This window comes from Lagopus leucura, unplaced genomic scaffold, assembly GCF_019238085.1.
Source record: "Lagopus leucura isolate 7727_CA_CO unplaced genomic scaffold, USGS_WTPT01 Super-Scaffold_810, whole genome shotgun sequence".
Lineage (NCBI taxonomy): Eukaryota > Metazoa > Chordata > Aves > Galliformes > Phasianidae > Lagopus > Lagopus leucura.
Window position 1 is genome coordinate 8979692 of NW_024962261.1, and position 21324 is coordinate 9001015.

Consider the following 21324-nt stretch of genomic DNA (forward strand, 5'->3'; position numbering starts at 1 on the left):
GTTGGATCTACTATTACCCCAGTGCTCAACGAAGCAAACCTTTTGGCTGACAGAGAGCAGACAAAACTCTTTTCATATACGGAAAGCAAATAAAATGTCTTATAGAAGAAAACAGGCTTTTTTTCATCATTTTTTCAGCTTTTTTTTTTTCTTTTTCTTTTTTTTTTTTTATTTTTAACTTTTTTTTTTTTCTTTTTTTCTTTTTTCTTTTTTTTTTTCCTGGTGAAGTGGATAGGGTGGGAGTGCCATAACAGGGCTTTTTGACCTGGGGATTCCACAACAAGCAAATGGGGACTTCTGCAATTCTTGTAAATCATACATCCAGTTATTATAATGCAGTGCACAAAAAAGCCAGAACAACTGAGGCCTAAAAGATTTTGCAAAATACTACGGGACAGCAATCATTGTAGCTGTACAAAACTTGCTCTCAACATAACATAACATAAAGGCACCATTGATATCTTTCCCCATTTTGGAAATACTGTAAAAAATTGCTACATATGGCACATAACACATTTTTACATACGTATACTTAATTTATAAAAGTTTCTTTTTCCTCTCTTGTTTTCTATCAGCGGAATTGCTAAAATAAAATAAATTGTTTAATTTAAAGGTGGAATACTTCATTATATAAAATAAAGTTTTACATGTGAATCTATGTGTTTTGTTTATGTCTTATACAGCAATAGGGTCTTGGTTAGCTATTACACTGGACAACCTTGCTTGCAACTCTTCTGGTGTGGAGAAGCGATTTGCTGGGTTAGTCCTGCTCTCAGCCAGCCGATATGCAGCGGCTGGCTCCAGACTAGTTGCCATGGGATTTTGTATGCTAAGAAATGGTGTATCCTCACCTATTCTTTCATCTTCTGTTTCGCTCTCAGAGCTAGTGCTCTGAGAGCTTGTGTCGGAGTCCACTTCTACCCTGCTGGAAATATGGCCATTGGGCTTTGTTCTTTTCACCCTCCGGCTGTTGGTGAGTTTCTTTGGAGGCTCCTGTGCTGGTTCATACTCTTGTGTGGTCTCATACTCCTCATCCTCCACTATCCTCAGAGGACTGGGTGGCAGACTGTTGCTCTCATGGGTGGGATTGTTGTGGAAGGAGTTGAATTGCTGAAGGTGATTGTCGTACTTCTCACGGAGCCGCGGTGGTGTCACCAACAGCAGAGGTCTCTCCTCATCCATGAAGGGACTCACCGCCACCGAAGGGATGGAGATGGTCAAGCTGGAAACTGGAGGTGACATTTCAGATGGAGGGGACTTGGGAGAAGTTGGAGTGTGGAAATCAACAGGTGACATGCGAGCTGGTGTGGTCATAGCTGAGACATACCTGACAAAAAGAGATGGGAGAAAGTTGCGGACACAAGCGGGGACACATGAACATGGCTGCTCATATGGGCTGTGGAGAATAGCGCAGAGAACCACTGAGGGGCCTCACCATCCTCATGTGCATCCTTAGCGTTCACATATTCTGTTTGCTGTCTTACATCATATGAGCCTATAAAACCTCTGATTTCTGGAACTATGGTGGAAAATGCTTCAAAGCAGTAGGAACAGAGCAAAGCCGCTAGAACTATTCACCTCCAAAGATCCGAGGAGATACTGTAAATTATTTGCCAGAATAATTTCCTGGAATGAACCCAGGAATGAGAATCAGAAATATGGTAATAGCCAGAAACAAAATGGATTTGCAAGTATTTTCTCTCTGCTGCACTCACTTCTGGTAGAATCTGGGGTACATACAAATGAATAACAGGAAAGAAGGGAAGGGATTTGAGGGACAATCCTCTTGCAGCTTCACCCTCTTCTGGCAACCAGACTGTCTCAGGCTAAGGAGGAAAGCAAATGCTGGACAAAATCAGGAGCCACATTCTAGTGAGAGCTTTGTGCTGCTCCGTGCAGCTAGCCTCCCTGCCAGGCTGGTCTATGTGCAAAGAAGTATGACTGGTCAGTGCCTGAGGCAAGCCCAGGAATCCAGCATGAGAACTAGGATGTTTAATTACAAAGGTGGACACTAGAGAGCACAGAGCCTCAAGCATTTCAAAAGCAAGTGGCCATTCCTCATCCCAGCAAGCTGCAACAGGCACTACATCCATCTGAGCACTTGTTAAATCACCTCCACATTGCAGCTGTCTTACAACACTGCCTCTATTTTTAAACAACATAGAATATCTAAATGCTTCTTTCTTTTTTTTCCTTTTTTTTTTTTTTTTTTGTTAAATGATAGTTTTTGACTTGGTGCAGTATAATCCTTACAATTTTTACTTTGGGTTTTGCAGAATTAAAATTATTATTATGTTTCATACGAATGTCATTATTACATATTAGCTTTTTTTTTCTTTCTTTCTTTTTTTCTTTTTGCCTATTTTGACTGTATCCAAGCTTCAGACAGGAGGCTCTTGTCATAGCTTCATAAGTCTAAATGTGATGCATTAGCTGTCCTCGCCTGGGAACAAATGCTGGTAGAGAAGACAGTGTGGCTTACTGATAGTGGTTGCTCTGCAAAATTTGAACTTGTTCCTTCTTAAGTTTTTGTAGGATGGAGTGTAGTCAAAAGTGATTCAAATATAAGAAAGTGAATATATGAAAGTGAAGCTCTAGTGCTGCAACACTGCTTATCTCAAAGGAAGAGGACTTTGGGCTTATTTGGATCAATGGAGCTCTGTTTAATGCTATGAAGTCACACTGATTCATGACGATCAGCCTGAAACTTCCTGATTGATGGAGCAATGTCCAGCATGACATTTTGCATGGTTTGGATTTGCTTTTTGGTCTTATCTTGTGTTCATGTGCTTGAGTTTCCGCTCTGTCCAAACTTATCTCCTTCTCTTAGATAGGCCGACTGAGACAAGTTATATGGCTGCGGTTGATGAAGTTTATTTGTGGTTTATTAATCTGAGTCCAAAAGTACCAAAATAAATCCGAATCAAACTTTCTTATCCAACTTATGACTCAGTTTAACATGTTCCTGTTGTTTAAAACAAAGAATTATTGGAAAAGAGAAACCAGTACAGACACTGAACAGAAGTGATAAAGTGGGGTAAATCTGTTTCAGTAGAAGTACATGATTTACATCAGCTGAGGAACAGGGAAAAAAAAATAAATCTGGAATACATGGGAATTAATCAAGCTAGTTGCAAATGAGAGCAGATGGAAATTAATAGGTCTGTGCACTGAATGAATGAAATCGTTATTTATTTCTCCTTGCATTAGTGAGCTTTTTATCTCTTTCGCTTTTTAAAATAGGTGTTGTCTGACAAACTGAAGCCTTTCTACCTTTCCAGCTGGTACAGCTTTGACACACTGGAGTTTAGCTGATCTGGTACTGTTAATGCATTTAGTTAAAAGTGTTCAGTGCAATGTATGTGCACACTTTCATCAGTGTAAATTACTCATGCTGGTGTGTTACGCATTCAGTGTTCCTGGCTCAGTTCCACACAATATAATTGTATAGCACTAAGAAGCTGCTGTCCTCAAGCTAAGGTGCAGGTGCTGAATATAGGCAGCTATAGCCCATCCTGAAAGGAAGGTTAAAAGGTGTTGGATTTATCCAGCTTTCTGGCCAACCATACTGGCTCAGTGAAAAGGGATTAGAGTGCATACACATTCAGCCAATTAACCAGTTAAGTACTGGTAACTTCACCATATGGTCCAGCTTGTCATGCAGAGATGGCATTTCACAAGCCCCATTCCTGTCAGATGGCTAAGGACTTTACAAAATACACATGCTTGAGGCCTCTGTTCATGGTCATGGCATGGTATACAACAGTAGAAAAGGGCCACACAAAAGAGACCCTCAAAAGTCTGCTTCATTTCATTTCAAGATTGTGAGGGAGCCGGGGGCCTGGAGGACGGATACACACAGGCTTGATTTGCTAATTCAACATTTGATTGCTTCAGGAAGTCATTTGTCAGCTCATATGCTCCTTGATGTTTCAGAATAATTTTTAGTTGCAAATAACTCTAATTTTCTCCCTTATATACACATGCATACAATCCATCTCTCAGAAATCATCTGCCACATATTTCCTGCTTGCTAGAAATAGAAGAGGCCTAATTGAAAGCCTGGGAACTATTTTTGCCATGCCAAATTCACAACCATTTCAGGTGCAGACTAAGCCACCAGTGCATGGTGAATTATCACAGAAATGTTGCTCGATTTCACCTGTAGTGCTATCTTGAAGAAACGCCATCATTGACAAAACACTTTATTCATTCTCTCTGAAAACACCTTCTTCTCCCCTACAGTCTATTCAGCATGTGTTAGGGTGTGACTTCACATGTCCAGGGCCATCAGCATGGGAATGCTGAATGATCTGTGCTTCTAAATATGTATGTTCAAATACACAAAGCTGCATTACATGCCGCCGGTGGTCACGTGGCAGTGCACCCCGCTTGGTTCCTAGGTCGGGGACAGTGCAGTGTTTAATACCATAGGTCCTCATCCTGCAAAGAACATATCGAGCTTCACCCTGCATGAGTGATCCCACTAATTTCAATGGGGTTACTCACACAGTTAAATGTTAATCCTGAGTAAGCACTCAAGGACTGGGGCATGGCTGTTTATGTTGAGTGAGCCACCTATTCTGAAAACTGAATGGGATGGCAAATACCAGGTAAATTTTATATAAGAGAAACATTTTGTTGACCTTTGTGGCCTACAAATTATGCGCAGCCCTTGTCTTGTGGTCCACTGTCCTGCTGCTAAGCAATTGTTCTTTGTGTAGCAGCAGTACCACTGAAATGGCTTTTGCTGTACATGCACATTCATTTTTCTGGAAACCACAATAAGTCTCATACACAAGTTAGTCTCCTTGTGGATTGCCTGGCTGCATTTTTGACATGATGGACAATCCACGATATCAAAGCTCCATGTGATTTCACAGTGTTCAGAGCATTGGTCTAGTAACCATTTTTTTTTTTTTTCTCTTCAGTCTTTGATTACTGGGAGAAAAGCCCTCTTCAAATGTCATGTTTTTCCTCAGTCCTTCTGCTTCTCAGCCTCAAACCCAGAAACGTTTTTCAGTAAAAGTTTTCTTACAATTACTACACTTTAAAGCAGAACTTAGCTATTGACAAAATCAGTCTGCCAGAGAAAAAAATTACTTTTTTGTAAAAAAATTTGGCCAGCTATGTCTCTGGCTACTCTTGATCTAATAATGACCTCAGTTCTTATGGTTTGCAGTTTGTGTTCTTTGCTTTTATTTAATAAAATGTCAAGAGGAATTTTCAAAAGAGATAATGGGTTTAAGATCTGGAATCCTCCAGAAAGTAGATGGCAGGTGAATATCTGTACTCTTAGAAGACTTGTCACCCTCTTAAGGTTCAATACTTTCATTTCTCCCCATCTTTTGTGTCCAATAAAATTCCTCAGTAATCAAGAATCAGTCAGAAATCCATTTTTACCTCACATTGAAAATTTCTGAAAAATGACTTTGATGGTGCTTATTCAAATGTGAACTGCAACTATAAGGAACAGAGGTCGGAAGGGAAGAACTGCTTTTCCAAGACTTCAGACTACTACCAGGGTTTCCATCTTCATGAAAGAGGGAAGGTATGCCCTACATGAACATCACTGTTGGGTTTCCTCCTATGATCCCAAGCTAGGAAACCCTCAGGGAGACCCTGCCAGCTGGAAGCAGTGAGGTAGATGGTGAGTGGTACCTTTCACTGTGAGGAGAGTCTCGGTAGGAGTCAGGGGTCTCTCTTGCATGCCGGAGGAAGCTGTTGCCTTCCCGTGGCCCACCAATGCCATTGAGGCGGCCTCGTGGGCCTGCTGGGCTGGTGTGCCTGCTATTCTCTACTGAGGAGCTGACGAGCACGGAGTGGCTTTCAGAGAGAATGCTTTCAGTATGGCCATTACTCCAGCTGGAGGAAAGGATGAAAATGGAGCAGTGTGAGATGAGGAGAAGTTTAATCAGTGGAAAGCAAGGATTCTGATGCAGCTCTGGATGTGCAGCACAGCCTTAGGACTGGTAATTTTTTTTTAATTATAGGAATCGATATACACTGACATCATTTTTCATGCGTGGGTAAAGGAAAGAAGAAGGGCATTCCTGTCTCCAGTAGTGGAGACCGTTCTTTAAAACAAAAGAGCTGTCACTGACATCAGCATATACTGAAATTAGCCCTGAAAATATTGGAATGGCATTCAGTTAACAAAACACTTTGTGAATTCCTGGGAAGATATTTATCTAGGTGAGATGACATAGTCATAAAATGAAAATACTGTAAGTGGATCTTAGATTTTTTCCTTTTCTTTTTTTTTTTCTTTTTCTTTCTCTTTCTTTTTTAAACATCTTTTCTGTTTCGCTGCAACAACAGAATGATAGTAGAGGTCCTGTTTCACTTTCCAATCTAGTACCTGTGGCTAGGGGTCTGGGTGACTGTCGTGGAATGATGTGTTGTTGAGGTGTAGTGGCTTGTGGAAAACGAGGTCTCTGTTTCTCGCTCAATGACGCGTTCACTGGAGATTATGTTTTTTGAAACGTATTGCTGTAAGAAAACAACATACAAATGTCAAGTTTAGAAAATGGAATTTACAGCACATCTTCAGACATAGTTACATACACAAGAGCACAAACTTCCTCACCCAAATACAGGCAGAAAGTGCACTAACACACTCAAGCACTTTCATGTACACATATCACATCTAAAATCAAAATAGAAGAAATAAGAAAATTAGAAAAAGGCTACATCATAATCAGGCCATAAGCAACATACATATGCAGGAAAGAAATGAGAAATCCTCAAGGACAGAGACCTAGAAAGGTAATCCACACCTGGTACCAGATGTCCGATTGACAAGACAGCATTAGTTAATTAACAGCGGCAATTGTTCATTGAACTATAGATGTCTGGGCAAGAAATAGCTATTTTCAGAGCCAATGGTTGCAGCACAAGGAATGACTGACAGAACGACCCAAAGGCTTGTGAGATGGAGCTGGAGGCTCAGTCTTCTGAAATAAATGCCTAGAGCCCTACTGATCTCACCAGAGAGGCTGTTACTGTAGGAATCTCCATTTTCCTCAAAGTAAACTCCTTGTTTCCTCTCTCTTAAAAATCTGAGCATGGATTTAGTTTTTTTGAGGGGAAGTATTACAAGCTGTGCTCTTCTAAAAATGTATCTTGGCCCCAGCCAAGGCTAGCAGCCTTAACAGAACCAGGAGCTTGGATAAAGGTTTAGATGCTGACTGGCTCACTCCACATTGTGCTCTGACAAAAGGCAAGGGGATATCCGTGGATTACTGACCCAAGCCACATATCCCCAGCCAGTGTATTGTCTAGATGAGAATCTCACTCAGACTGTTACACAAGAGGCTGCTTTTTTTCCTAACTCATCACCAATTTTTCCTCTTAAGCTGCTGCAGAAGTTGCCAAACTCTTTCCACTCTGTGTAAAATGCCTTTCATTGCTGTTACACTGGAGTGGAGAACTGGAGTGGGCATCACAAGTAGCACTGCTCCTTGGAAACGCACAGTGTTGAGGAGCCTGAAGTGTGAATTCACATTGTAGATGGCAGTTGCTATGGCACTGGCAAACAAGGCTGAAATGTGGGCAGTAAAACCTACATTCACCAGCTGGACATTGTCTGGTGGTGGGTTGGGGTGGTGAGGCCCATTTGCCATGTTCATCACGTTGTTCCTCTCTGAGCGAAGGCTCTGCCGAAGGCGGTCATGCAACTTTTTCCTCTGCTTCCTGTACACAAAACATGGAAATGGTTTTAATACACAAAAACAAAGCAGCTGCATCTTTCAGCACGACGACGATGATGATAACAGTAATATAAATACTCTTTCTTGCCAGAACTTTCCCCACTGCTGCAAGATTTCAGAGTCACTTCTAAGATCACAGCACTAACTGCACCTGGAGCTGTGGGGACCTGCAGCAGGGAGAGATGTGTGGGCACCTGTCCAGCAGTCAGCAGGCCACAGGGGGACAGGAAAATGTGTAAGGGCCATTTCCGAGCCATGCCCTGTCTCAGAAGAAGCTCTTTGCTGCACTCCAAAGAGAAGGAGGAAGGATTTTAACCACATCACCTTGCCACTTGCCACAATCAGGCTTCTGACTGGTCCCTGCTACACAGGGAGCTGCCACTCTGCACAGGATAGCCTCCACAATAGGGGCCTGCCTGTGGTTGTCAGCAGTAGTGGCAAGGCGTACCAGCAGCCTGCTTTCTGCTTTCTCTTTGGCTTTGCCTTTGTTTCATAGGCAGGCTGACATGTCTAGCAGTGGCAAAGTTTAAAAGCATTGCTAAGATCGGGGCTAATTTGTAATACTGCAGCTACATATTTTTTTGTGGGATTCATATCCCTACCCCAGACTTATCCCTTGCATACAGACATGTTAAAGAAGTCAAGAGTGCAGAGAAAGCCTCAGAAATAGTACCAAGTGAGTAGGTGTATGAGGTACACTTGAAACTGCAGCCATCCTGGCAGCTTCTGGAAAGTTTCATTGCAGCAACATCAGATTAACTGTAGAACTTAGTGATTACCAGGCAGATGTGAGGGTTGTTAATTCATTCAAGAGAACCATCAGTATTTTCTGCTTAGATCATGTCCTTTGGCTGATTCAGACACTCCTATTGTGCTTTATTTTCAGCTGCTCCTTCCCTAGTTGCTGATCTTTTGAGCGCTCCTCAAAAGAACTTTTCAGGACACTGCTGTGAGCTGACAGCAACAAAACTTGCAGCATACTAAAACCTGGTGCTATGAAGGCTACACAGAATGCACTAAACACCAAAATAAATGATCAGGGAGACTGTTATTCAATTTCAAGCTTAATTTATCCCCAGTTTTGCTGGAGAACTTCCACCATCCTGCCACAGAATCCAGGAAAGTGAAGGGAGGATGCAAGCTGCAATACACTGCAGAGCACATATGACCTTGGCTATGGTAAGAGCTGAAATACTCTCAATTCCCTAGGTCCCCTGAGTTGGTAGATAAAGTGAGTTTTTGAGAGATCTTCATTTCAGTGTCTATGGGGTTGATATCCTGGCACTTACTGCTTTGGAATCTACCCCTGTAATGTATCCACATTACTTCCCAACATCAGCGATCATTGTATTTTCATTTTGTGGACTTCCATGTGTGCCATTTGTCCTCTAGTAAAAGAATACTAGCTAAAAAAACATATTCCTTCAGGAAACTGAGGGGAAAGAACAACGAGAATGCTAATATGTGCTTCACTAATTCTGAAGAGCCTTTCCTAATGCAAATGACTTGCAAACAAAGCTTTTCTGAATTGAGACTCAGTGCCAGAATATGTTGCCTTAGCGTTTGACCAATAGTATCTCTTGCAAGGAGACCTACAAAATTGAAGCCATTTAATTTTATTTGATATGTTTTCCTGACACCATCCCAGAATTTCCACTAGGTTTTTGTCTACCAGGAAGAAATGGCCTGTGGGGGATATCTAACTGATAGCGGTCTGGTATCAGCAATACACTTGGAGGACCATGAATGGCAACTCACTTTCATTCTAACTAGTTGTCTTTGAAAACACTTCAATTTTGGCTAGCAGTGATTGCCGATATCTAGGACTGACTGTGACACAGCATCCACTATGGGAGTATTTTGTATAGAAAACTGTACCCAAATGTTTATTTAAAGTCATGGAGATGCCTTAGCTGATTTCAATGAACTTTGGACTGCAAAATATTTTGTTTAGCTACCCTAGTTTGGCTGTTGCCATTTCTAAAATGAGTAATTGATCTGATTCTTTATTTATGTTCAGTGGTTCTCAGTTCCCAGCTGACCATTGGTGAAAAGGTTGTGGGTAGATGCTGCATGTGTGTAGCTGCACTCATTGAAGGGGTAAATGATCTCCCCCACCCCAGGCTTTTAACACATTCATTATTGGTAGACCTTGCAAGGAAAACAACAACCCAGTTACTAGTCAGGCCTTGTAACAGTAAATCTACATGCTTATACAAATGATAAGGGTTTTCTGTGTTTTGGTGTGAAGATTTATAAGGACAACCAGAAGTTTTGGCAGCACAAATCCTGCTGATTTTTAGTATAATTTATGGTCCACAATTTCTTGTGCATGTTCAGGAATCACCCCCAGTAATTCACAGAGACTCAAGGAATGCATTAAAGCATCTACTTTTTCATTGGGAACACTTTCACACTTGGTTCTTTGGCCTTTGCTGTTTAGTAACTCCTAGCACTGTTAATCTTGTTCTTGAGTATAAACAAACTAGGCTGATCTTTAAAATTTACTACTGGCTAGCAACATGATTCCACTGTTGGAGTTTGCTCCCATCCAGGCAGGAATAAACATGAGTGTGTGATAAATGCATTACAAGTTGATGAGTCAGACATGAATGATGAGAGATCTTTCAGATACCTGTCTTATTTTTGCATTGCTGATTGACATGGAGAGCTGAACCCTCCTTGTTTGAACCACAGATCCTGATCAGTGGGCTGTCTCTTCAGTTCAACTCTGGAAAAGCCCTGTTAAAACCTTATGCTAAGAGAAGTAGAAGCTACAGAGAAGTCAACAGAGAAGCCCTGATCAACAACCATAGATATAAAAAAGAAAAGTTTACTTGGTTTTGCAGTAGGCCACCACACACATGATGCCAACTACTAGAAGAGCAATGCAAATGCCAGTTATGGTCAGCACCCGTTTCTGGTACAGTTCCTCAGCTTCTAGAAAGGGACAAAAACAGAGAAGATCACAACATGGAGGATGGCTTGACAAGGAACACATTGTCAACAGCTGACATGCTACATACCACTGCACAGATTCACACAGCCACACCAAAATCTACCACACTTCAGGCATACTCATTAAACTGCAAGGTGAACAGGACTACACTGTAAGCTCTTACACAATATGAGGGATGACTGATCATCCATAAAATTACAGTCAAAAGTAATCTCTTTTTGATTAAGTCAACAGGAATAATATGTAAGAGAAAACATCACAGTTGACAAACACTCAGCATTTGCTGGAATTAAGAATGCAACACACTAATGTAATAACATAAATCTGCAAATGCTTAGGAAGTTTTGCTCTGCAAAGACAGCTGAAATGAAGGCCAGTTTTATAGACCTTTTAGATAAATTTATTTTCCTGCTATCTTTTTTGGACTGCTTTCATAACCAATGTCCCTCTGCCCCCATGCCACCTGATATCTCAGTTGTCTTTGCAAGAGAGATTTCAAAATATCTTTCTACATTTGAGACTTGAGCTTGGCTTGTAATCATATTACCATTGGAAATGAATATATATTTTGAGCTCTGGTCATAAGTTTCTCCCATGCCCCTCAAAAAACAGCAGTATCAGGAACAAAATGTGTCTTGTATCAGAGAAATGTTGCATTTTAACTTGTATCTCCTCATGGCTAGCTAACGAGCTGCTCTACCTAGAGTGGCAACTTGCTTAGAGATGAGAGCTTCTTGCTGATCTCATTTATGAGACATATTTTACTATTATAAAGATGTTAGTAGCACCAGTAATGTTTGGATTGGATCTACTCTTGCATTCCAGCCTTGATCACTCTTGGCAGAGAGCATCAATGCGTATTGTACAGGGGAAACATTACATAAGAAGTTCTGAAATGGAGACACGCATTCTGTGTTGACACAAGAGACAGCTTTTATGAATGCAAATTTGCATTCCTGTTTTTAGCAGAAAATTGTGTATCTGGCTTGGGTTTTTCTCAAATCTTATTTTTGACAGTCCCAAAAACCTGCCCCGGAAAATTTGGTCTGGCATTAGGTCAGACTGCAGCACTGACCACAGTTAGAACACCAACAGGTGATCACAAATAAATGAACGAACAAAAGCTGCTCAGTTTCACACTACTATGGGGATAAAAGTCAGTATTACTCCTACCCAGAGGGACTTAACAAGAACATAAAAGATCTGTGGGACAATTCACCAGGTGCTACAAAGAAGTACCTCTACATGCTGGTCCCTCACACATACTGTGAGTCTCTGTCCAAGCTCATCATCTCCTAAATGCTGACCTGAAAAAAGCTTACAGGAGTTTGGGAGATAAAATTATATTACGGAATATAATACTTCATCTCAGAAATGCAAAATGTACCAGCAAAAGAACGTACTTCTCCTGTCAGCTTAGGAGAAAACCCTCCTCACTGTGGAGGGAATATTCATTCTACCAGAGTGTATCCTGTCCTTATTTAGTTCAGTTTAAAAATTGTAGGCACAAAGGTGCAAAGAGCTCAAGACTGGGATTTGTGACAGCTTATAGGACCACATCTATTTTCCTTTCCGGGAAAGAAAGGAGGTCAGGGTGCTGCGACTCTGAGAAGGAGAAGCAAGGGATTAAAATCCTGGAATTTGTGTGGAGTTTTGGATAACAAAGGTGATTGCCATCTATCCTAACTGCTAAGAAGGCAGTGGGATTGCTGAAGCTTTTATTTCAGAGATGTGGTTTCAGTCACTGTAATTAACTTATCTAAAATAACTTAATTAATTTAATAAATGTTGTGGCCAACTGTTGATGCATGGCTGGGTGCCAGCACAGATACTACCCAACATCCAGAGCTGAGATTTTCAAAAGATCAGCTGAATGTCAGCCTTCCAAGATTTTCCAGTCTCAAAGCAGCTACTCATTGCTGAGATTCAGGACAGATGGCAAATCTTCCATGCAACAAATCACCAAGTGAGAAGAAATCTTCATTTCTCTGATACAATACATCTTCCCCTAGAAATAGTCCTTCCTACAAGCCAAACCCACTGTAGACCAAAACACCAGCAAACAGGTCATGAGCACTGTCAGACAAAATTAATAGCATTGATTATTAACAAGGGAATGGGGAGAAGAAGTGAGTTTGGTAAAACTAGGATGCTGCAAAAATGTATTAAAGAAAAAAGATAATAACTCTGAGAAAGTAAAAAAAGGGAGGGAGGAAAAGTCTGAATATCCAAATCAAATGAGGATAAAAAGAGGAAGGGGAAAAACAGGGAAAGACAAGGTTAAAGGGTTGAGAAATCAACTGCAGGCCTGGCACAGCATGCTTGATACTGGAAAAAAGAGTGAAGAAATGCTCAGGGATGAAAAAAAAAAAGGCTGAAGCAGAGTCTGAAGGGATTTCTCATACAGCATAACTCCTCACCTAGGCTAGTTAGTGGCACTTGATCCCCTTCCCATTTACGCCCCTTTTGAAAGCGCTTATTAGTTAGCCATGGAAATGGTGTATTACAAGAATGTTACAGGAAACAGGAGAATTGCATTAAGCAATTTAGGGGCAAATATGAAATGCTTTGAAGCTACTTTTTCTTTTCTTTTCTTTTCTTTTCTTTTTTTTTTTTTTTTTTTTTTTTTGGTCATGCTGTCAGCCATTAGCTTGTGAAAGCAAAATGAATAAATACATTTCAACCCATTTTCCTTTGATGGGAAGGGAGAGGAGGAAGATTAAGTAAACAGTGGAAAGTCTGCTTGGTTGTTTATACTGGGGATAAACTGCACTGACTCAGGAGGGTTGCTGCAAGCAAAGGCTGTTGCAAACAAGCTGGTGATCACTTTGCTAATGCTGTCAGTGGGCTGAGGCTTGCTAAACATGTGAACTCTCCTGGGCTTGCATGGAAGGAGGGTGCAGTGAGGGAACCAGGCTGTGGGTAAAGCTGTGAGTGATGCTTCTCGTACCGCCACATCTGTGGGTTTGTGGGTTTCTGAGGACCTGCTTTCAAGGGCCAAATCCCACACCTGTTAGAGCTAGGACAACCTAGCCAAGTGGGATACACATGAGCAGCTCTGCTGCCATGCACTTCCCAAAATGGGAGGAGAAGCAGATCTCCAGAAAGTCTGGCAGACCTTGGTCTTCCCCAAGCATTCCTGAATGTCTGTAGCAGTGGCACCCACAGCCCAGAGGCCTGAGTAGGCCTCTTGAACTATTATATGATTCCATGGTTATAAGACCTGAAGATATTAAATCCCTCTATGTGCAGCCCTTCAAACATACTCATTATGTAACTAATTTTACTTCACCCTAATTTATATATAATTGATAATGTCTTAAATTTGCTATATTTTAAAACTTTTCTTTTCCAGGTCTCTAGTGTTGGTTTTCTTTTTTGTTTTAATTTTTAAAGAATTCAGTTCCAAGAGATGGTTCCACTGGTACTGAAAACAAGGTTTGCAAGTTAGTTTTTTTTTTAAAAGGATTTTAATGTAATTTCTCATATGTTAATGTAGCCTTGTGTCTTCCAATACAGTTTAGTATTTATGACTTAGAATTAATATTATCTTGTGATAATAATAATAAACAGGGTTGTGAGAGATTGTTTAAATTTAGATTTGTTATGGTTTCTCCATAGTTCAGAGCTAAAGCTAATGACATTTTATGTGGACATTGTTAATAAGAATATGAATTAAAACTGTATGAATACTATCAGTGCTTAGTTCTTCTCACTTGCCCAATAGTTTTAGGAGACTCCATGCTAAACTTGACTGAATTCCAAGAGTTAAAAGAGTTAAAGAGATGCATTATTCACATTCCTGATCACTAAATGTTAGTGGCGTAAGTACAGTCTCTTCATGAAGAGGACCTGAAGATGTGTTTTTATTCTCTTTAAGGTGTATCACAATAATACTACCCACTGCCAAAGTTCTTGGTTTGGTGCAATTGTTGACTTTGTTATAAATAATACTGAAAATATCTGCCAATTTCAGGATCTGTTTACCTCCTGCAAACCTTCGTTTAATCTCCTAAATAACTTTCAGTTCAGTGCTCATTTACTGACCTAGAAATGTATGTATACATGCATATCATTCACACCTGTGTATATACATCCTATTTACATACCTAATAGTGTGTTTACACATAAAACTTTGCTTGGAAATCAGAGCTCAAAGCTGAAAATTTGCAGAAATTTAAGTGCCTATAACAGTACATCCTTTTTTATAGACTAGTTAGTCACTTTGCTTAACGCTTTCAGTGTTTCTGAAATCAGGCAACCGTAGAACTCAGGAAAAGTAAATATCACAACCAGTCAAAATTACATTGCAGAAAAATGAACATACACTATGCTAAAATTACTTGAGTAATTCCAGGATCTCCTTAGATCTGGAATATCCTATTACTATTACAATTTTAGTGAACTGACCTCCACTAGCATTTTGATAAGGGCTATTGTTATAGCTGTATGATCCCTTCTAAAGCATAAAGAAATTGGTTAAGAATTGAAAAGGGGAGGTGGAGGGAAAAAAAAAAAACAACAACAAAACAGGTTTTATCTCTCAGGCTCTAAAATCTGCAGGCTATAAGGAATGATTGGTCCATACCCATAAATTCAATCCCAAGATGCTCTGCCAATGCAGAAAGTTGACAAAAAAAAAGAAAGAAAAAGGAAAAAGTTTCAGAAAAGAGCAATACACTGTACTCAAAAAACAAATCACATATTAGTAATATGGCTTTTCTGTGTCTGCATATGAAACAGGACAAAGGGGCATGTGGTCAAATGAGCAGTGCTTGTGAGCCCCTGTGAGCTACGTGACCAGAGCTTCTGTAAGGATTACACGCCAAAACACGTATAGGGTATCTGAACAGCCACAGTGTAGTGAACACAATGGGAACCATTAACCCTTAAGGATTTTACTGAGATGAAGGGAGCTGTTGCTCGAGAATGCCATGTGAAATGGCTGGATGTTTTCAGATGGGAGCATTAGGGCACAGGTTGGCTTACAAAGAGCAGTGTTCCCTGGCAGATGGGCTGTGTGCAGCCTCAGTCCCTGCTCTCGTCCCTCTTGTGTGGTTCCTTGCTCTTGTCAGTCGCTGCCCTGAGGTGTCTGGGACCACTTGCTAGGAAGCAGGATCCCTTCTCAGCATTGCAAACTGACTTCAGCAGGGCTCTTATCTCTGGAAGAAAAGGAACTGGTCCTTTTTCCTTGCCTTCATCCGAATAACCCATTGGCTGGCTGTATGACACAAAGGGTGCAGGGGCTATTGCAGTTTTCACCAGATCACCTGCCAAAATTAGCACTCCCATGTCCTGGTACCTCCGTCCTCCGTGTGCTCTAGGAGATCTTTCCCATGGGTCATAGCTCCATAACCATAGCAGTTCTCATTTACTTTGTCTTTGAATGTGGTGCAATTTAAATTCAATCCTAATTATCTGATCGAACGGATTTTTGTACACATCAAGAATGCCAATTCTTTCCTGCCAATCAGTAATATTTTAAGGGTTAAGTATGCTGGAATCCACCCAAGTCTCTTCCCAAAGAGCCATTTTTACATGCCTACATGAACACTGCTAATGATATACATTAGTTACATAGAAAGCTTGGTTAAGTCTTTGATAAAATGAATGACATGCCCATGCATATATATTGCCGTATTTATGCTTACTTATATATAAAATTCCTTGCCTGGATGTAATTTAATTTGGGGGGAAGTCATTCATATCATGCAGTTTATATTTGAAATAATTCAACGGGAAATTGGTACTTAGAATGGGAATATATTCTGGCTGAAAGCCCTAATGAGAAAACATGCTGAAGAAACATGCATCACTTATTCAAACCTAGATATAAAATAGCTCTTAGTTATCTTTTTTTATCCCTAGCTACATTGCCTAGACATGATTAAAAGAAAGCAGAATATCCCAGCAGTTCTTGTTTTATAAACAGGTCATCAGTTTTGATCTTTTCCTATTTAAATCAATATTGCTACATATTTATTAGACACAATGTGTTTTTTATCCACTATTTGTCCACGTAAGCCAAAATGAAATGCAATTAATTATTTTAACTAATTGTTTTTTATTTCAGATGTGATTTTTGGTGGAGCCAAATTGGAAGGAATAAAGCTTGGAATGCAGGTTTTTCCAATTAAGTGACTTACTACTGCCGCTCACTGGATATACTGGTGTCCAGTGCCTGCAGAATATGATGCCAGGAAATGCTGCTGCAGTATAAAGGTTTTCTACAACTGCATGCTGCATTTATGACAGCAGTACCACAGTCAGTAGGCAGTCATGATTTTGGAGAGGCTGTCCCACAGAATTAGGAGCTTGGTAGCCTTGGACATAGGGAGGGCTGCATGAAAACATTGCACCTGACAATGGGACCAGACCATTTGGATCAACTTCACGTAGCTGCAGAGTTCTGAGAAATACTGAACTCGCAGAATGGCAGAAAAATGGATTTAAGAAGATCTGTAGTTAATCTGTAAGAAGATCTGTAGCCTTATTCCTCCTTTAATTTCTCAGCCAAACACATCCTGAGAGTATGTGGCAGAGTTGTCTAAAAGAAATTTTCCACTGACCCTCTTGAGACGGCCCTCTTGCTCACTTAACATGGCAGATCTGAAGTGATCACAAATTAAACTGGTGTCTTACATTGAAACGCTGCCTTCAGGAGTACAGGGACTACATTCAGTTAACTCTTGAGACTGCCTGTACTATATGCAAGTTGTTCTATGTCCACAATACATGTAGAAATATTAGCAAGTGAAGAAACAAGCCACCAAGACCTTTGAACGAGATCCTTGGCCCATCTGAGTTGTTCAAAAGGACAAACAGTTTACCTGTGATTATGCTTTAAAGAAGTGCCTTCAGCTTTTTATTAATTAAAGGTTCTGCTTCGTTTCTTAGTTCAAGGATTGTTCTGCATTAAGAGTTGGTATAAGAGCTACAGAAAAAGTAGCCTGAACTTTTGAGACTAATTATTACTTCTGTTCTCCTACACTTACTTTACCTCCTTGTCTTCAATCAAGTGAATGTGAGAACACTAAAACACAGCAAGTACATCTACATGGAACAGGTATTTCTGTAACACTTCTGCGGGCCATCTTCTTATATTTTACAGAACCTTGGTGGCCCATGAATCTTCAAGTCAAAACCACTGCAGCAAAAAGCCTTCTGGTGTTCTGGTATCTTCTGACATTTCTGAGTGTGGCACAAACTGGCCAACAGTCTTAAGTCTTTGAAACTTACCACTTACTATGTGTCTCTCACATATGCCCTTCCTCATTGGAAAAGCTTTTGGGGAAAATACCTGGTAGAAAGTGCAACTACTGTGCTCAAGGAAAGGATGTTAAAGGATCTACCAGACACGCTTCCACAATGAGAAAAACTAGGACCGCTTGCTCTTGATTTTCCTTTTGTTTGCAGTGGTGGGAAGTATCAGGGGAGCAACTGTATAGCTGCAGTGCTGAAGATGACTGTGTCAGTGAGGACCCTAACAGCCATCACTTCTTGGCTGTAACAGGATGTCCTAGTTTTGCAAAGCTGGAAGCTAAGGTACAGTCAATATACACATGTGCCTTTCAGCAGTCTCCATCACTTAAGCTGTGCTTAAATTTCCACTGTCAAAAAGGAAAGTCATTTCTATTGGGGAAGTTTTCTTAAAAGGGAGGTCCAGCTAATATCCTGTATTTCTTTTCGACCTCTTTTTAGTGCACCATGATAACTACCTACTCAAGGGCTAAGGAAATCACTGACAAGATAATCCACTGAGTTTTACATCCTCTTGGGGCTGGGGATTTTCAAAATGTTGAGCATCAGCTCAGTTCTGATCCTGCAAAAGGCCTTCTGCAAATAACTTTAGGACTCTTCAGGATCCTATAACAGACTTCGGAAGCTAGCTTATTCCCAACAGCCTTAAGTTAGTGAGAGTTCAACAGCAGGCATACTTGACATGGAAACAACTTCTTTCTAAACAAAAAGAAGATCCTTCTGAAATCAATAATGGCTAATGACTTTATAGTTGACATACACATTTTTGTTTCCTCGTGGCCCCTATTTGCTCTGCAATTTGCAAAAACTGCATCAACACAGCTAAACTGAATCAATAACCTGCAACACTTGCAGGTGCAAAATATGAGAGCCTGCTTTTTAGCTCCAACTTTTGCCTGAAGAGAACTTCGAATAAAAGCTGCCCTTACATTACATACTATGTATTACATTCTTGCACCTCTGCATTGGGTGCAGCAGTAGGAATGCTTCCTCACTGATCTTTTTCTGGTTAAATATGTGTCCTCACTAGATACTACCCCAAAATGTCATTTTAAGATGTAGCGACTTAAGAAATCTGAAGTTATAATGCAGATGCAGTGTAGACTTCAGTGCCAGAGTCCAACAGTAATTGCCTGAAGTTCTAAGACTATTATGGGATATGTATTTGCATGCTCTTTTGCCAGTGCATTTCAAGGAAAGTTGTACTGGACTGGCTTACATACATACACTCCTGCTGCAAGGCAAGGGCACCTATGCCTTTATCATGTAGGCAACTTCAGAAAATCTCAGGTTGGTGTCAGCTACCCAAAGATGCCTTTAAAAATCCCCATCAGTTTTAGGAATCTGAAAAACTAAGGAGCAGGGAAAATACATCTCTCTCTCTCTCTCTCTCTCTCTCTCACACACACACACACACACACTCTCTTTTCTAGGTAGGAAATAAGTCTACCATATAGTTCTTCCACATTTTTCAGGGCAAATTCAACAAATAATGGATCTTATACTTATATTGCATCTCTTTTTAAATGGTTCTTCTACAATGAGAAAAATTTAACTGTACTTTTCATTGCAATACACAGAAAAGACCATTTAAATCTAACACTTAGTAAACTTAGACACTGCAATAGCATAAAAATTCTTAAATCCATAGTTACCAGAGATATTTTAAAAATAACTCACACTAATAAAGCATTTAAAACTGAGGGATAAAATACAGACTTTGATGTTAGAAGGTCGGGTCTCCAGTCAGTGCCCATGGGATTTACATGGGTAGCTTCCATGATGGGTAGTATAAATTATGAATGGACATTTTTCATCCATCAGTATAAAAGAAAACCTATGCATCTCTTCAGGCTCCAAAATGTCCAGCATCTGCTAACAGCTCTTAGTTCCATGTACTAATGGAAATTAAATTACCTATAGTCTTTGAAATCTTTCCATGCTGGCATGCAATCTATAAAAAATATTTCTTAAAATAGTGATCTTAGATCATAGTACATTCTGATGCCAATGACAATTAATTATAAAAAGTACTCATGCATTAAAATGTAGGATCTAGGCAATTTTCTTATATGTTACCTTTGACTTCGTTATAGGCAATAAGACAATAAATGTTCAGTGTACTTTCTGTTTCCTCACTGGCAATTAATAACGATTAATCCATTCTTCCATGGGAAAACTTCTAAGATATGACTGCAGTGCTACCAGTGGTCTGATACAGACTCATCTGTGAGTGTGTGTGCTACACTTATTTAGCCAATTAATCTGGCTCTGAAATACTCAATCTCCTGCACCTGTTACCCACAAATAAATACGTCAGTTCCCATTGTTTATGCCATCTCTCCCCCTTTTCTTCTTCCTTCTGTGCTCTCTTTGCCCCGAAATTTGGACAATGAGAAGAAAGAGCACTTTGATCCTGTTCAGAATGTGCTTCTTAGAAATGATGTAAGCATATCAATTGCCTTTAAATTGTTGTTCTGAATATAAAACTCATATGTAAGTAGTTCATCTACCTACCCCTTTATTGAGTGAGTACTGCTCTATATAAAGTTTCATATATAGAATTTTATATTTGTGGCAAATAAAATGACTTTCAATATGTCATTTTGCACTTTGTCTGCTTGATGTCAGCGGGATGTATACACCAAACCATTCAGTGTTAATTTCACAGTGTTCCTTATTTTGCATTTCCCCATAACCTCAATGCCAAACAATCCAGGAGAGTACTGCAATTGCTTTTCGTTACCATGTTCATGCAGCAAGCAGAGACGATCAATATTAGGCCTTAGGCAACAAATCTAGTTAAGGATTAAAAAAAAAATTGGAGGAAAGATGCAGCGACAAGAAAGCAGCACCGACTGAGCATGCGTCTACTGCGGCACAGACAGAAAGGTAGTGGACGTACTGTAGAAGCTGGCCATTACGTAGTTTTGGCAGCGATCACCAGTAAATTCATTTGGGCACCTGAGAGGAAAAACAAACAAAAAAAAAAATGGTAGAGAAAAAAACAGAGAAAAGAGAAGAGGTGAATATATGCTAAGAAAGAAGCTCCGTCAGTGTGAACTGATACGACTTGGTGAGTTCACTTTCAGAAACCGTATCTCGGTTTAGCGTGTTAAAATGGCTCAAGATGTTGAGAGCAACTCATTTGCTCTGCAGAAATGAAACAGAAATCCCCCCCGAGAAAAAAAAAAAAAAAGCCAAAACCAAACCAATCCAGATCAAAGTGTATTTCGAGATGTGAGAGAGAAATTCACCACTTCAAATTCCCAAATTGCTTTTAGGATGCACTTTCCACAAGGCAGCGAGGACACAAGATCTGTACATCACTCATCTCCGTGAGTTTGTTCTTTTAGAGTAGCACTTTACAGCAGTCTCCCAAACAAGAAAGCT

General features: G+C 40.1%; 1 protein-coding gene across 4 annotated transcripts in view; it reads right to left on the minus strand.

The window, feature by feature from the left end:
* Positions 1-224: 224 nt before the first annotated feature.
* The window catches only part of NRG1 (neuregulin 1), a 170685-nt gene continuing 149585 nt past the window's right edge, over positions 225-21324 (minus strand). The window contains exons 3-9 of one of the 4 annotated variants that reach the window (XM_042866344.1): positions 20837-20895; positions 15260-15283; positions 10550-10652; positions 7569-7695; positions 6362-6492; positions 5662-5865; positions 225-1327 (exon numbers count right to left, since the gene is read on the minus strand). In XM_042866344.1, the coding sequence (XP_042722278.1) occupies positions 676-1327; positions 5662-5865; positions 6362-6492; positions 7569-7695; positions 10550-10652; positions 15260-15283; positions 20837-20895 (1300 nt within the window). In that variant the 3' untranslated portion in view covers positions 225-675. The remainder of the gene's footprint in view (positions 1328-5661; positions 5866-6361; positions 6493-7568; positions 7696-10549; positions 10653-15259; positions 15284-20836; positions 20896-21324) is intronic. The other 3 variants (XM_042866346.1, XM_042866345.1, XM_042866347.1) reach the window with 3 other exon arrangements.